General features: G+C 51.6%; 8 protein-coding genes across 8 annotated transcripts; 3 read left to right on the forward strand and 5 right to left on the reverse strand.

The window, feature by feature from the left end:
• Positions 1 to 240: 240 nt before the first annotated feature.
• Positions 241 to 1,441, reverse strand: M438DRAFT_359101 (uncharacterized protein; the record flags this gene model as incomplete). The annotated part of the gene is made up of 2 exons (XM_029907307.1): positions 241 to 1,118; positions 1,174 to 1,441. The coding sequence occupies 2 exons, from the start codon at positions 1,439 to 1,441 to the stop codon at positions 241 to 243; spliced, it is 1,146 nt and encodes a 381-aa protein (XP_029756338.1).
• Positions 1,442 to 1,773: 332 nt separating this feature from the next.
• M438DRAFT_282379 (putative NADH-ubiquinone oxidoreductase 40 kDa subunit mitochondrial precursor) lies at positions 1,774 to 3,187 on the forward strand (the record flags this gene model as incomplete). Its single annotated transcript, XM_029901299.1, has 6 exons — positions 1,774 to 1,910; positions 1,969 to 1,982; positions 2,038 to 2,100; positions 2,154 to 2,248; positions 2,305 to 3,033; positions 3,089 to 3,187. The coding sequence occupies 6 exons, from the start codon at positions 1,774 to 1,776 to the stop codon at positions 3,185 to 3,187; spliced, it is 1,137 nt and encodes a 378-aa protein (XP_029756339.1).
• A 167-nt stretch (positions 3,188 to 3,354) lies between these two features.
• Positions 3,355 to 3,983, reverse strand: M438DRAFT_359103 (uncharacterized protein; the record flags this gene model as incomplete). Its single annotated transcript, XM_029907308.1, has 2 exons — positions 3,355 to 3,670; positions 3,784 to 3,983. The coding sequence occupies 2 exons, from the start codon at positions 3,981 to 3,983 to the stop codon at positions 3,355 to 3,357; spliced, it is 516 nt and encodes a 171-aa protein (XP_029756340.1).
• Positions 3,984 to 4,542: 559 nt separating this feature from the next.
• On the reverse strand, positions 4,543 to 5,073 carry M438DRAFT_119211 (uncharacterized protein). Its single transcript, XM_029898738.1, has one exon. The coding sequence runs from the start codon at positions 4,906 to 4,908 to the stop codon at positions 4,600 to 4,602; it is 309 nt and encodes a 102-aa protein (XP_029756341.1). The 5' UTR covers positions 4,909 to 5,073; the 3' UTR covers positions 4,543 to 4,599.
• Positions 5,074 to 5,238: 165 nt separating this feature from the next.
• M438DRAFT_282416 (uncharacterized protein) lies at positions 5,239 to 8,211 on the reverse strand (the record flags this gene model as incomplete). Its single annotated transcript, XM_029901301.1, has 3 exons — positions 5,239 to 7,071; positions 7,133 to 7,227; positions 7,281 to 8,211. 3 exons carry the CDS (start codon positions 8,209 to 8,211, stop codon positions 5,239 to 5,241), a joined length of 2,859 nt encoding a protein of 952 aa, XP_029756342.1.
• A 1,367-nt stretch (positions 8,212 to 9,578) lies between these two features.
• M438DRAFT_349178 (26S proteasome subunit P45) lies at positions 9,579 to 11,299 on the forward strand. The gene is made up of 3 exons (XM_029906331.1): positions 9,579 to 9,822; positions 9,873 to 10,013; positions 10,067 to 11,299. The coding sequence occupies exons 1-3, from the start codon at positions 9,668 to 9,670 to the stop codon at positions 11,034 to 11,036; spliced, it is 1,266 nt and encodes a 421-aa protein (XP_029756343.1). The 5' UTR covers positions 9,579 to 9,667; the 3' UTR covers positions 11,037 to 11,299.
• Positions 11,212 to 11,886, reverse strand: M438DRAFT_349180 (ribosomal protein S1). The gene is made up of 3 exons (XM_029906332.1): positions 11,809 to 11,886; positions 11,461 to 11,747; positions 11,212 to 11,402 (listed from the first exon to the last, which is right to left on the reverse strand). The coding sequence occupies exons 2-3, from the start codon at positions 11,727 to 11,729 to the stop codon at positions 11,318 to 11,320; spliced, it is 354 nt and encodes a 117-aa protein (XP_029756344.1). The 5' UTR covers positions 11,730 to 11,747; positions 11,809 to 11,886; the 3' UTR covers positions 11,212 to 11,317.
• Positions 11,887 to 12,170: 284 nt separating this feature from the next.
• Positions 12,171 to 14,138, forward strand: M438DRAFT_282470 (uncharacterized protein; the record flags this gene model as incomplete). The annotated part of the gene is made up of 1 exon (XM_029901304.1): positions 12,171 to 14,138. The coding sequence occupies one exon, from the start codon at positions 12,171 to 12,173 to the stop codon at positions 14,136 to 14,138; it is 1,968 nt and encodes a 655-aa protein (XP_029756345.1).
• Between the last annotated feature and the right edge of the window lie 5 nt (positions 14,139 to 14,143).

Here is a 14,143-nt window from a genome sequence, read left to right on the forward strand (position 1 = left end):
CTTGGTTCGACTTGACTAAGTTGCACATTTTAGTAGCTCAACAAAAAAAGTTTGGTAAACATGTCAAAGGAGCTTGTAACGTGAATTGATTCTATTGTACAGCCCGAGGCCCTGAGCAGGATCGCTTGCTCCAAGAGCCCATGCATTATTGTCATATGCCATCAAATGCCAGTATCCCCCATATCATAATGCGCCATGGCGCCACATGAGAATGATCTATCCTTTCCCCTTTTGTTGGGCTTATGCGGCCCAGATCTCCTGGCCTGAGCTCTCGATCCAGTTTCCGAGCTTGTTAACACCATCATCCCAAGCACGCAGTCTCTCGCGCATGTTCACGATCTGGCCCTTGTCCAAAACCTTGGGCTGGACCCATGTTATCCTGGCAACCTCTGCAACCTGATCGATGGTTCCACGCACCAGGCCGAGGCTGAGTGCCTTCATGATCAGGTGCTCGATCTCGTTCGGTTGGACTTTCGTCTGCTGAGCGATCTCGGTGAATGTCATGGCACGGTCGTGAGGTGGGCGGCGGAAGACAGTCTCGGTGAGAGCAGACAAACTGATCTTTTGGTAGAGGAAGTTTTGGTGCTCCTTGAGCAGGTCATTCTTGCCCATGTGTGCGGCCAAGACGTCGTAGGCGCCCAAGTCACCCTTGTTGAAGGCGATGATCAGATCACGCAACCAGGCGTGTTGTGTGTTCTTGAGTGTGTCTAGGATGGGGTGAAGGAGAAGTTCACCAAAGTTGTAGATGGAGTCGGAAACGAGAGCAGCGATCGAGAGGTCGTAAGCGATGCGCTGGCGGTCTTCGAGGGAGAGCGATTCGAGCTCGATGCATGCGAGGTAGAGGAGGGTGGTACGGTAGTAGGCGGCAAATTCATGCTTGGCTTGGTGGTAGTCGGCGCTGACGCGGTAGAAGGCGGCGTGAACGACAGACTCAACCGAGTCGAATGTGTCGAGGATCTGCTCGCATTGATCCAGGTCTTTGCGAGCCTCATCATATTTCTTCAAGCGCAACTCGACATTTGCTACGGCAGTCTTTGCGTAAACGAAGGCGTCTTGTGATGCGGGCTTATCGACGCCCGAGGCGAGGGTGGTGAGGAAGTGGAAGCGTTCATCGTCGTCTAACGGAAGGGGTTAGCAGAGAACTAGAGACAAAGCCGAGAAGAGGAATGATACCTTTGCATTGCGAAGCAGTGCTCAGGCCGAGAGTGACGAGCTGGAGTTGGTTGATCTTGTCGGCGAAGGTCTTGATGAACTGGTTGTAGAGAGGCAAGCGCTGCTTCTGGCTCTGTTCGTCTTGGAAGTACAAGACGAGGTCGTTAGTAAGTTCGTGCCACAGCTTGCGCTCCCATAGGTCTTCGAATTGAAGAAAGTAGTGCTGAACGTCTTCGGGGGCGGCATCGCGCTGATCCGCCAGCAAGTTGGGGATTGTGTCGACGTCCATGTTGTCGAGAAAGGCGAGGTAGATGAGTTATGTGGGATTCGGGTCTTCAGTAAGAGGGTATTCGGAAGATGTGATGAAAGTCAGATGGCGGATGGGTGATTGCTTTGGGTGATTTGAAGCTCTCGCAACTGGAAGGTGTTCGGGAGAGTGACGCTGCTTGCTTGCTTCGGGTCTGTGCTTTCCTTCCGCCGCAGCGTGCAGCGTTTCGTCCTGGGAAGTCGCGGAAGTCTCCGAGCGGACTTGCTTGGCTGTACCTCGCATTGCTGACCATTCGGGACGTACAATCGATATAGACCCTAATCCACGCCAAAATGAGCCAGATCGCGAGCAGCATGGCTCTGCAAAGGCAGCTCGCCAGATCCGGCCCCCAATTCGCAAAGACCTCGCTCCCGCGCGTCCAGTCGCGAAGCCTTCAGGACATTGCCATCACCAGAACCGGCAAGCCCATCATCAGAATCTCCGGTGGAAGGTACGACTCGCCCATCAAAGTCGCTTCTCAGTTGCATACTGACCTTGTTTGTTGATAGATCCTCTCTCGGAGGTTTGTCCAACTCGAATAAACACCCTAGTTGAAACTGGACTGACTCCCCACAAAGGTCATACCGCTACCGTCTTCGGTGCCACTGGTTTCCTCGGTCGCTACATCGTCAACAGACTCGGTACATACTTGCTCGACCCAATTCCCTACTCAAATGCTGAACACAACCCATAGCTCGTGCCGGATGCACTGTCGTCGTCCCCTTCCGTGAGGAGATGGCCAAGCGCCATCTCAAGGTCTCCGGTGACCTGGGCCGTGTCGTCTTCCTTGTACGCCTCTTCTTATACCTAACCTCTTGCGCCAACATGCGCTGACATATCTCAAGGAAATGGATCTCCGCAACACTGCTTCCATTGAGGAGTCTGTCCGCCACTCCGACATTGTCTACAACTTGATCGGTCGCGACTACCCCACCAAGAACTTCGATCTCGAGGACGTCCACGTCGAGGGTGCCACCCGTATTGCCGATGCCGTCGCCAAGTACGATGTCGACCGCTTCGTTCACGTTTCCTCGCACTCCGTCTCCAAGGATTCGCCCTCTGAGTTCTACCGCACCAAGGCCCGTGGTGAGGAGGCTGTCCGCAACATCTTCCCCGAGACTACTATTGTCCGTCCCGCTCCTCTCTTCGGTTTCGAGGACCGTCTTCTCCACCGCCTCGCAAAGGCTTCAAACCTCTTCACATCCAACAACTTGCAGGAGCGCTTCTACCCCGTCCACGCTATTGACGTCGGCGAGGCTCTTGAGAAGATGTGCCACGATGACTCCACTGCCGGTGAGACATACGAGCTTTACGGCCCCAAGCAATACCAGATGGCAGAGATCAAGGAGCTCGTTGAGCGTGAAATCCTGAAGAGCAGACGTCACATCAACATCCCTCCTCAAATCATGACCCCTGTTGCAACCCTGATGAACAAGCTCTTGTGGTACACTACCATGAGCAAGGACTCGGTCACCCGCGAGTTCCTCGACCAGACCATCGATCCCACAGCAAAGACCTTCAAGGACTTGGGCATCGAGCCTACTGATCTCGCTAACTTCACATACCACTACCTGGTACGTTCTCGATTACCATTCTTTATATCATTGGCACTGCTAACGACTCTCACAGCAAGCATACCGTAGTTCATCCTACTACGACTTGCCTCCCATGACCGAGCGTGAGAAGAGAGAGGAGAAGAAGTACCTTCACGTTCTCGACGACCAGTAAATATCTCGCACAGCGGTCGTTGTGTTTTCAACCTTTTTTTTTGTTCTATTGTAGAAAACAATATATTTCTTTTTGAGCGTCCCACACACATGAGATCTTTTCCACCTCGATTTGCAACCGCTATATTTTTCCACCTCAAACTTTCGTCCCTATTACAAACACACCTATCAAGCATCCTCTCCACCATCGGCTGGTGGAGTACCAACCGGTTCGTCTCCGACTGGCACAACATCATCCGGTACCTCATCATCGCCGCCCGTCTTCCACTTGAACTGTTTGGGCGCGTACAACTCTACATACTCCTTCATACACAGAGGATGATCCGGACGCTCTATCACATCACACATCTGCTTCATCCTGCCCGTGTGATGAAACACGCAGTCAGGTGCTTTTCGCAAGCCGTAGTCACCTTCCCACTTGAACCCTTCACATTCCATTTCGAGGAACGTGAACCAGTTTGACAGGGTGGATCTGGAGAGGAGGCTATTGAGTGTGACATGTGCGTTAGTGATTTTAACATGAGTAGAGAAATGGGAGGGCAAGAATGAAAATGTCAACGATGGAGATGTCAAGGATGAAAGGTGATGGCCACGTACACATCATTTTTTGAAACCACCGGTCCCCAGATGGGTGAGTGTTTTGGGGGGTTGTCTTGGGACACTGTGACGACTTGACGTGGTTCGAGGTTGCGTGCTGCTGCTGTGGCGAAGGTGGTTGGAGTAGGGGCTACGGAACCGGCTACTGCGCTGGCTGACAGAGCCAGCATGACAGCTGGGAGATATGTTTGGAGATGCATTTTCCGCGTGTGATTGTGTTGTGCGAGGAGAAAACGTAAAAAACAATGTTCGCATGATGGTCTTCTTATAGCTTGGAAACGGCCGAGGTGGTCGTCGTGTGTCCTGATTCCATATGAGTTAGTTTGCGAGCTGAATACGCAACACCGTTCCAAGTTTTCCTCGTCACCACACACTTCACATTCACAATGGCACAACTGATCAAGCGTTGAATTGGAAAAGAGGCTTTGGAATTACCCAGCTGATTCTGTATATACAAGCGGCCTTGATAACTCGTGTACATACAATGGAGGAAAAGGGCTGTGGTGTGTGTGCATGCATATCGCAACCGAATTCGACATCAACAAGATGGAGAAAAAAAAAGAGAAGCAACCAGAAAACGTTCGTTGGTTCGTGTGCCTCGTCTCAGTTGCTGCGCGCGTGTTTGAAGAAGAAAAGAAAAAGGTCAAGAAAGAAAAAATGAGAACAATGGGTAAAGATTCCGAGTCTAAAAACTCAAGATGATGAACAAATATGCGCGCCCTCTCCCAATCTCGCTCTCGTGCTGTTTGTCCTCAAATTGAACACAGATTTCCTTCTAGATGACAAAAGAGAAGAACAATGTAGGGTAATAGATGACTAGGAGGTGGGGAATGAAGAGGTCAGCGGGGATGTTGCTTGGTGGTCAATGAAGAAATGAGGCGATGGTAGTCGATCAGTTCTTTCGGACCACTTGTACGCAATAAGAGCTGAACGTGTTGATGAAAACAATGTAGTGCTTGGAAGAGGAAGGGCAACTCGAAACGGAAATGGGGTATCGTGGCAAGACGAGACATGCTTGAAACACACAGAGATGGAGAGCCAAGCCAAAAGTTGCTGGCTGAAGAAAAGAGCTTTGACCGCAACACCAGGCACCATGAGAAGAGTTATATGAAGATTGTGAAACATCGTTTCAACTTCTTATTCTTCTTCAATCTTTTCAGGCACTCTGCTGGCACCCTCCATGTATGCTGCGTGACCCGTAGGTCCGTGGTGCTGCTGTGGTGAGGTGACACTAACATATCCGCTAGTTGCGTTGATGTTGTTGCTGTGGTGAGCAAGTGCGTCGAGTGACTGTTGGTGAGGTGTTGTCGGTTCCAGTTTGACGCCATGCGAGCCATGCGTCCCGGGCGGGTTAGCGGGCGACTGCGACTTCTTAGAAGCTCTCTCTGACGTCGTCGAATGCACAGAGTGCTGGGAGCTGGTTCGAGGTGATACTCTGCCGTTCTGTTCGAGTCGTTAACCGTCCGCGCTTGCTCGTGAATTTGTTGCCGATTGACTCACCAGCTTGGCCCATCTCAGACCACAGCTGTTGCAAAGGTCGCGATTTCCGCTGGGGCCTCTTCTCCATTCAGGTGTCACTCTGGTATGGCAATTGGCACAGTCCTTCTGCATCTGGCCTGCACCCTTTCTCCTCTTCCGCTTTTTCTTGGAAGCCATCAATGAGTTCACCTCCTCTGCGAGCATGCGGTTCTTCTTCTCCAGCTGCCTGATCTCGTATTGCCACGATGAAGATTTGGTTGTTTTGAGCTCGTCAAACAAGTTGTCCTCTGAGGCCAGGAACTCGTCCTGGCGACCAAGCAGGAGACCATTCTGACCGGCATATGTAGGAGCTGCGCCTTCAGTCGACTGAAGGTTGGTCAACGTAGTGGACTGTGGAGTGTTATCGCCTAACATTGGTGTGCCAGGCGTGAATCTGCCAGAAACGGCTGTCTCTGATCCACGTTGGCTTGGTGCTGGTCGAGACGAGGAGTTGGCTCGTGAGTGCTTCACCAGACGTGTTTGGGCCACGATGAATGTTGGTTTCTGACCTTCTTTCGCATCTCCAGGATACAACGTCGTAAATGATGAGAGAACGTGCCCGCGACGGTTGATCAGCTCATGCCTGACAGATGCTTTCTTGCCAGTACGTGCGTGCTCAAGGACTCGTCCAAATTCGGCCTTTGATTCTCCTCTCATCAAAGACTGAATGCTTACGCCTACAAGCTCGTCCGGTTGACGGTCGAGCAGTTGGCGTACGTTGGAGGACACAAAGAGGAACATGCCTGAAGTCGACATCTTGGTCCAGAGCTCGTTTTCACCAATTCCGTTGTTTCCAGTGAGTTCGTTCCTGCTAAGTGCGTAGACCGGGCGTTCTCTTCCAACCATGATGATCGACTTGCGACCTTTGCCCTGCTCAGTGTGAAGCGATCCATGGCCTTCAAACCACATGTAACCGCTATTCTTTCTGCGAATTCGGAAAACGACGTTGACCGAAGCTCCAGTTGAGGTGTCCTTGAGGTCTCTTGTCACAGGCACAATGTCACTGGGATGACATATTGACGAAAGTGCTGTACCAATGATCTCACCAGGTTCATATTCAAGGACCTTGACTGCTGATGGTGATATCCACTGGAACAAGCCTTTCAGAGACAGAACATGAATGACGTCGTCTGTGTTCTCAAGAAGAACCTTGTCCCACATGCGTTTGGCGAAATCAGATTCTCCGGTTCCGATGGTACTCAGGATAGCTGAGACGTCGTCTCTTGGTATGGTTTGGCCAAGCTCTGATCGATTGACGGTCGACTCAGGAGCGTTCATCACATATCGTGGCATTGTCATGCCTCTTTGGTAATTGATCGAGTAAGTGCCATCAGGGTTCCTGTCAGTTACAGCATTCGGTTGCTCTACCAAGTCGACCTGGAAACCGACGAAGAACTTGACCTGATCTGTATCCCACGAGATTGGGATCATTGTTAGTAGATTCATAAAAGGCTGGCCGCCTCTTCGGTAGTTGATAAGAGATATTTGTGCTTCTCTTCGAAGGTTGATCATGTTCTTGAGATAGAGTACTGAATCGTCGTCGACATATTTTCGTCGTACTCCAGCTTCGACATTGCCGTCTGGGGACTGCAAGAATCTGCAATTCCGGCCGAGAATCATGTGCCTAGTATAGCCGGTGAGTCGTTCAAAGTTGTCCGAGCAGTAAACAATAGGAAAGTCGTCTTTCTCTGCGTCGCACACAACGAAAGCGCAAGATAAATCGACAGATCCGATATTAATTTCTGGGTTTGGTCGAGTTGCCACACGCATCTGTTTCTATAGTCAGCCACCGGAATCAAGGTATGCCTTATCTGGTGTTATCAGAACTTACCAAGACTCCCAGCATATCAAATCCGGTGGAAGAATATGCGTTCTTGTACTGAGAATGCATGTGGGGCTTGCCTGTCATTGTCGATGGCCATCCACCTGTATACTGGTAAGCTCATGATCTCTGTGCTATAGATACAAGATAGACAAACCTTCTGGCACGGGCCAATTGAATCCTTGGTTATTTGGGTTGTATCGAGAAGGGTCTACCTGAGGGGTATTTGTTGCGTCTGAGCTCCGACCTCGATCCATGCCTACATCCTGACGCGAGCCTGGTGGGGGATTTTGGGGTTGTGCTCTGAAGCCGGAATGCTGCCGTTGATTCTGCGGCGGTCGATTACTGTTCTGTCGCTGTGGCGTGGGTCCACGTGAGTGAGGATTTGGCGTTTGCATGCTTTGGCTTTTTGAAGATCGGCTGTGGGAGTTCTCGAGGGATGGTCTCTTGGGAGTCGGGTTCCCACTAGCTTCAGGTGACTGGGCGTACATGTGGTTGGGCATTGAGGTGTTCATTGGAGAGTTCATCATCCCAGGATGATACGGGGTGTGGCCGTACATGGACATGGGTCTGTCGATGTTCGGACTGTTGTAACCGAGAGAAGACATGTGCATGGGAGTGTTAATGTAGGGACTGTTGAGATCCATGTCGAGATTGGAGAGATGTGCAGGAGATTGGTAAGATGAAGTTGCCGGCATCATTGGCATGAAAGAGCTTGTCGGGCCGAAACCATTGTCAATAGCCATGTCGTTGCCAGCAGTTGAGGAAAGTCTACGCTGAGGTTGCATGTTTGGGTTTGCTTGACTGGCGGCCATGTATGCAGTGGCATCGACCATTTCCGAGTTGGGGAGGCTGAACTGGTAGGATTCCAGAGGACCAGTGGGCGAAGTGCCGGTAAATTCCATCATGGACATGCGTCGCGGATCGTCCGTGTCCATGTGTTGCGGCAGAGGTTGTTGGTGTTGTTGCTGCTGCTGTGGATGGAAAACTTGAGGCATGCTTTGTCTTCGCATAAGTTTTGCGTTCTGATTGACGATGTCGTCGAGAGAGTGTCCAGCCATAGCATCCATGCCGGCTCCTTGGCCCATGATTTGTCCATTGGTCGATACGTCCATCTGCTGCTGAAGGCCATCGCCTGGGTGGCCATGCCCTGAAGCATAGGGGTTGTAGGCGCTCATGATTCACGAGTCCGGAGGGTCATCCGTGCAGAAGGGGTCGAGGACGCGGCACCGCCGATAATGGGGATTCGCGCGTGGGCGCGGGCGCGGCCAAGGGACGTCGAGGGGTTGAGGCGAGCCAGAATCGGGGGCGTTTCGCGTGTCGCGACGGTCGCTGAACACAGCGGAAGCGCAGAGTCTCGGGTTTCGCAGGGTCCCGAGGGAATGGAGCAGGCGGCGGGCGACGAGTTGGGGTGCACAGTTCGTGTAGCAACAGAGAATTGAGAGTTGAACCAAGGCTGTTTCCAAGTGGTGGGTGCGCAGCGCCGCACGGCTCTACGCTAACTCAGGCAACTAAGATCTTTCTACCGTTCTCTCATAGACGTCATATCTGCTATTCCACTGTCTATATTCCGTATCTCTCTCGAAATACCCCTTTAAAGATGCCCTTCTATGCAGGGAACAAAGTCTGGCAGCTGCCACGTCCAGGTCTCAAGTGTGGGCTGCTCTTGTTCTTTGCTTTTGTGCGACCCTGTGTTCCGGCAGCGACGGATCTGCAAGCACCGGAAAGCTGGGTTTTTACGTGGGCAAAGCCAACGTAAATTGTCAAGATACGAGGCCACACCCACTCAGTGCCAACTTCTTCTCATCTGACCAGCTGAGGCAATATGCTTGAGATAGGGGTCGACTTTAGTACTAGCTGAAGTGTTGCAGAGGAGTACGTAGAGCTCCGCTAACTTCTTTTATCGAGGCCATGGAGAGGACTCCGGATGACCCATTTCAATCTTCGTCGCCAATTCCCATCACGTATGCGGCTCAATTCTTGATTGATCTTCTCACGCGGGGATTCCTTTGTCTCCAGGTATTGATCATGTTCGTGAGTCGTGGCCATTAAAATAAAGTGTTCTGATTTTGCGCTTAAGTCTGTATCTATTACTGGGCCATCTATACGGAGCATCTCGAATTGGGCGAATAGATGGAAAGATCGCTTCACCAAGGAAGCCATTCAAAGCCGAATGCCTTTTCAGAAACCCCATCTCCAGATCTGATCTGTGGGTTTGAGATGTGGCGTGTTTTCTGAGATCTGCCACGATGCAGAAACGCGTTTGGCTCAACTAAGCTCAACCAAGGGAATCGCGATGGAACCGTGAGGGGGCAGGTGGAGGCTAATAGGTAGGGCAAGAGTTGGAGGAACACGTGATCCCGAGCAATGTCGGAGGCTGTAAAGTCCGATGTGACGATGATAGCACTAGCAGTGAACGTCGCTGAGGCAAGTAACAAGCCATCAACTTACTGCGTCTTTTCATCATCCCATCTTGTGTCGCCTCTCGCCTTGTTTCGACATCTACCGTAACCAAACACGCACATATCAGACTCGTAGCCCATCATGGCCGACGCCGCCGTCGACTCGTACGCAAACACTGTGCCTCCGCACAAGAAACAGCTCTCGTCATCCATCCCGAACATCGAATCGCTGGAAGGCATCGGCGCTGACTCTGACGACCAATACTCCACATTCAAGAAGCTCCAGAGACAGCTCGAGTGCGTCTGCCTACACCGACCATGGAAGAAAAGAGGCTAACAATAGCTAGATACATCAAGCTGCAAGAGGAGTACATCAAGGATGAACAAAGATCGCTGAAGAGAGAGCTTGTGCGCGCACAGGAGGAGATCAAGAGGATACAGAGCGTACCGCTTGTTATCGGGCAGTTCATGGAGGCCATCGACCAAAAGTGCGTCTGCTCGAGATCAGAGAGGTCACAAACCACATGCTAACCATACCTAGCACCGGCATCGTACAATCGTCGACCGGATCCAACTATGTCGTGCGCATTCTCTCCACCCTTGACCGCGAACTACTCAAGCCTTCATCCTCCGTCGCCCTTCATCGCCACTCAAACTCTCTCGTTGACATCCTTCCTCCGGAGGCAGACTCTTCAATTGCCATGCTTGGTGCAGACGAGAAGCCAGACATTACCTACGCTGACGTCGGAGGTTTGGACATGCAAAAGCAGGAGATCAGAGAGGCTGTTGAGCTGCCCCTTACACACTTCGACCTCTACCACCAGATCGGTATTGACCCACCCCGTGGTGTTCTTCTTTACGGCCCTCCTGGTACCGGAAAGACCATGCTGGTGAAGGCTGTTGCCAATAGCACTACCGCATCCTTCATCAGAGTTGTTGGCTCCGAGTTCGTTCAGAAGTACCTGGGTGAGGGTCCTCGTATGGTCAGAGACGTCTTCCGCATGGCCCGCGAGAACAGTCCTTGTATCATCTTCATCGACGAGATCGACGCCATTGCTACCAAGCGTTTCGATGCTCAGACAGGTGCAGACAGAGAGGTCCAACGTATTCTTCTCGAGCTGCTCAACCAGATGGATGGTTTCGACCAGACGAGCAATGTCAAGGTCATCATGGCCACCAACCGTGCCGATACTCTGGATCCCGCTCTTCTTCGTCCCGGTCGTCTTGACAGAAAGATCGAGTTCCCCAACCTTCGCGACAGACGTGAGCGAAGATTGATCTTCAGCACCATCGCCAGCAAGATGAGCTTGAGTCCCGAGGTCGATCTTGACAGTCTTATCGTTCGCAACGATCCCCTGAGTGGTGCCGTCATTTCTGCCATCATGCAGGAGGCTGGTCTGCGAGCTGTCAGAAAGAACCGCTACAACATCATTCAGCAGGATCTCGAAGATGCCTACACCAGCCAGGTCAAGGGTGCATCGGAGGCTGACAAGTTCGACTTCTACAAGTAAGCTTTATTCATGGGGCATGTTCAAGCCTTTTGTGTACACTACATAGCATGGGAAAAGGAAGAGCGGGTCTTCTTATGGAATGGGTCTGCTTGCTGGGTATGCGCTCTGCATCAATTAGGTAGATGATCATTATGGCAAAGCACAAATATCACGACAGATGAGATGGAAGACAAAGTTTTTGACCGTCTTTTATTTTGTTCGCTAGATTAAGCCCAGTGTTTGCTTGACTCCTGACTATACGCCGGGACGGACTGGTATTTCTTGACACAGCATCAACGCATTTAAGCGGCAATGGTGACCTCAACCTCAACACCGGCCTCGATGTTGATAATGATCTGCTTGACGACCTCAGTGGGGGCGTTAAGGCTGTAAGAACGTTAGTCAACTGTTCGGGGAACATCCTTGCGGCAGCAATAGAACTTACTCGATGAGGCGCTTGTGGATTCTCATCTCGAAGGTGTCCCAGGTCTTGGAACCCTCACCACAGGGGGTCTTGCGGGTGGTGATCTTGAGGTTCTTGGTGGGGAGACGGACGGGGCCCTTAACGCGGAGGTCCTTCGACTTTGCGCGGTCGATGAGCTCGGTGCAGACCTTCTCGAGGGACTGGACCTTGCGGGAGGTAAGGGTGATGCGGATCTTGTGGATCTTGGGGGCATCGGCCTGGCCGGTCTTCTTGGGGTCCTGGAACGACATTTTGGAGATGGGTTGGTGCTATCGCGATGTGTTAGTTGACTGTCGCAAGGTGTCGCCGGTGGGTATGAAGCGATCTCACCTGGTCAAAAGACGGGTATGGCAATCAAGACTCGGGCAGAATGTCCACGGCTAAGTGATGATTGGCCTTTTTGGTGATGGTCGAAAAGAGAATCCAATTTTGCGCAATGCGAAGTTCTGTGGGGGTGAATCGCGGGTGCCAAGACCGCGCTTTCCCAAAAGGACGACCGTCTTCACGCTTGGACCCCGTTTTGAGGACTGCCATCGTCATCAAGCTCAGTGGTGCTGATGCTCTCAACTTTTTGGCCATCTTCTGAACTTGTCACTTTGACCTTCTCACGTCAATCTCCGTCTTGGACGATCTGGAATTCATATCAAACTTCGTTCATTCACTCCAATCAGCTCAGATCATTCAATCATCCAATGAGTCTGCCACCTCTTGCTTCATATCCACCAACGGAAGTTCGCAAGGACCTGGTACCAGAAGAATGGGATGCGTGTCTTGATGCCTGGCTATCGCTTTCAGCTCTCTACCTACGCCTTGGAAAGTCCGATTTCGAAGCAGTAACTCGCGACGAGCAATATTTGGTTCCCTTCCTTACATCATATTACCATGCCTCAGCGCAAGAACGTCAGCATGGACAAAGCCACGGAAAGGAACAGACTCTACGAAAGTCATGCTTCATCCTCACTCACAGGATTCTGTTGACAACTTCGGCCCCGCCAGCCTCTCTGCTCAAATGGAACTTCCTTTCTGATTTCAGCCACGTCTATATGAAGACACAAAGCCTGGACCTACTATTGCAAAAGCTTTGGAAGTCCAGACACTCGGATCTTGATCGTTCTCTGCAAAGCTTTCTTTCACTTACCATCAAGCAACTGGAATCATCGAAACCCGATGCAGCCGAGACAAGCGTGAAACGAATCGTCCCATTTCTTTTTTCGTCGCAAGAGGCAGGTGCAGTCGTTTTGACCAGCTCTGAGCTTGTGGATGCGATGTCTTCAGCTTACCAACAGAGTTCTCCTGATCTACGCAGATCTCTTGTCTCGGTTCTCTATTATGGTCTTCTCTCCTTGACGAAAGGCGACAAACCAAATTACTCTCTCCTGTTCGACCATCTTTATGGCTTGAAGAACCAGGCTGGAGACTCACAATCTTCTTTGTTGGCCGATCTGGTCACGAATACCTCGTTGTTATCCAAGCTAAGGGCATCTAGCGATGGAAGAAACGCAGAGCGAGCACAGACTCTAGCGAACACTCTTTCTTCATTCACTTCACCGTCTCTTGCAAGACCTAGACGAGCGCGCAAGGTAAACAAAGGAAAATCAAAGGCAACAGGGGATGACTTCGGTCATGGTACTTTCTCGGGCGAGCATCATGTTCATCGTATGAGCCTCATTTCACAAATCCAGGACTTGTTCCCAGACCTTGGTTCGGGATATGTTGCGAGGTTACTGGACGAATATCAAGACAACGTCGAAGAAGTCACAGCCCACCTTCTCGACGACTCGTTACCCGATCACTTACTATCGTTCGACCGCAGTGAGCAACTGCCTACTTCAAAAGCAGACGCTCAACATATGGAGCAACAGAAGATAGAGCACTTGGCGCCTCGGAGCACACCACCTCCCCAACGCCGCAACGTATTTGACGATGACGAGTTTGACAGACTTGAAGTGGATACTTCACGTTTGCATCTTGGTCGAAAGAACGCGAAACTCACTGCAGATGCTCTGCTGGAGGACAGAAGTGCTGCACCCGCGAAGAGCGCAATCCTGTCCGCTCTTGCTGCATTCGATTCAGACGACGACGAACGTGACGACACTTACGACGAAGCAGATGTAGGAGGCTATGTCGATGCTGCCAGACCAGATGGCGAAGATTCGAGAGACACGGATACAGGGAACCAAGGCGAGAATGAAGAAGCATTGTTCCGTGCTTGGCGAATGGACCGAGGAGTGTTCGAGCGCTCATCAGATGTCCGCCGCAGCTCTGCACGTGCAGCCCTCAAGAACGAAACTGGAATGCAAGACGAGGCCATCGAAGGCTGGGCGGTCATGCTCAGCCGCGACCCAAGACGTCTCAAGCGATTGGAGGCAAGATACTCGGCCTTCAGCGGCGCGCAACCAGAATTGGAGAGGACCGCGTATAGAGACAGTGAAGCCACAGAAGACTCGGACAACGGAGCTGGTGGAAGAGGCGGAAGAGGAGGTCGTGGAAGAGGCAGAGGAGGACGTGGTCGTGGTAGAGGTGGCAGAGGTGGCGGTAACCCTGCTGGTCCACCTAGTGAGAGCAACACCCAGGCTGCTAGGCAGCGAAAAGAAGCACGGGGATCGAACAGAAGGGAAGGAAGAGCCAGGAAGATGGCCAGAGCTGGTTTTCCTGGATAAATCAC

This window comes from Aureobasidium pullulans (assembly GCF_000721785.1).
Source record: "Aureobasidium pullulans EXF-150 unplaced genomic scaffold scaffold_27, whole genome shotgun sequence".
Classification (NCBI taxonomy): domain Eukaryota; kingdom Fungi; phylum Ascomycota; class Dothideomycetes; order Dothideales; family Saccotheciaceae; genus Aureobasidium; species Aureobasidium pullulans.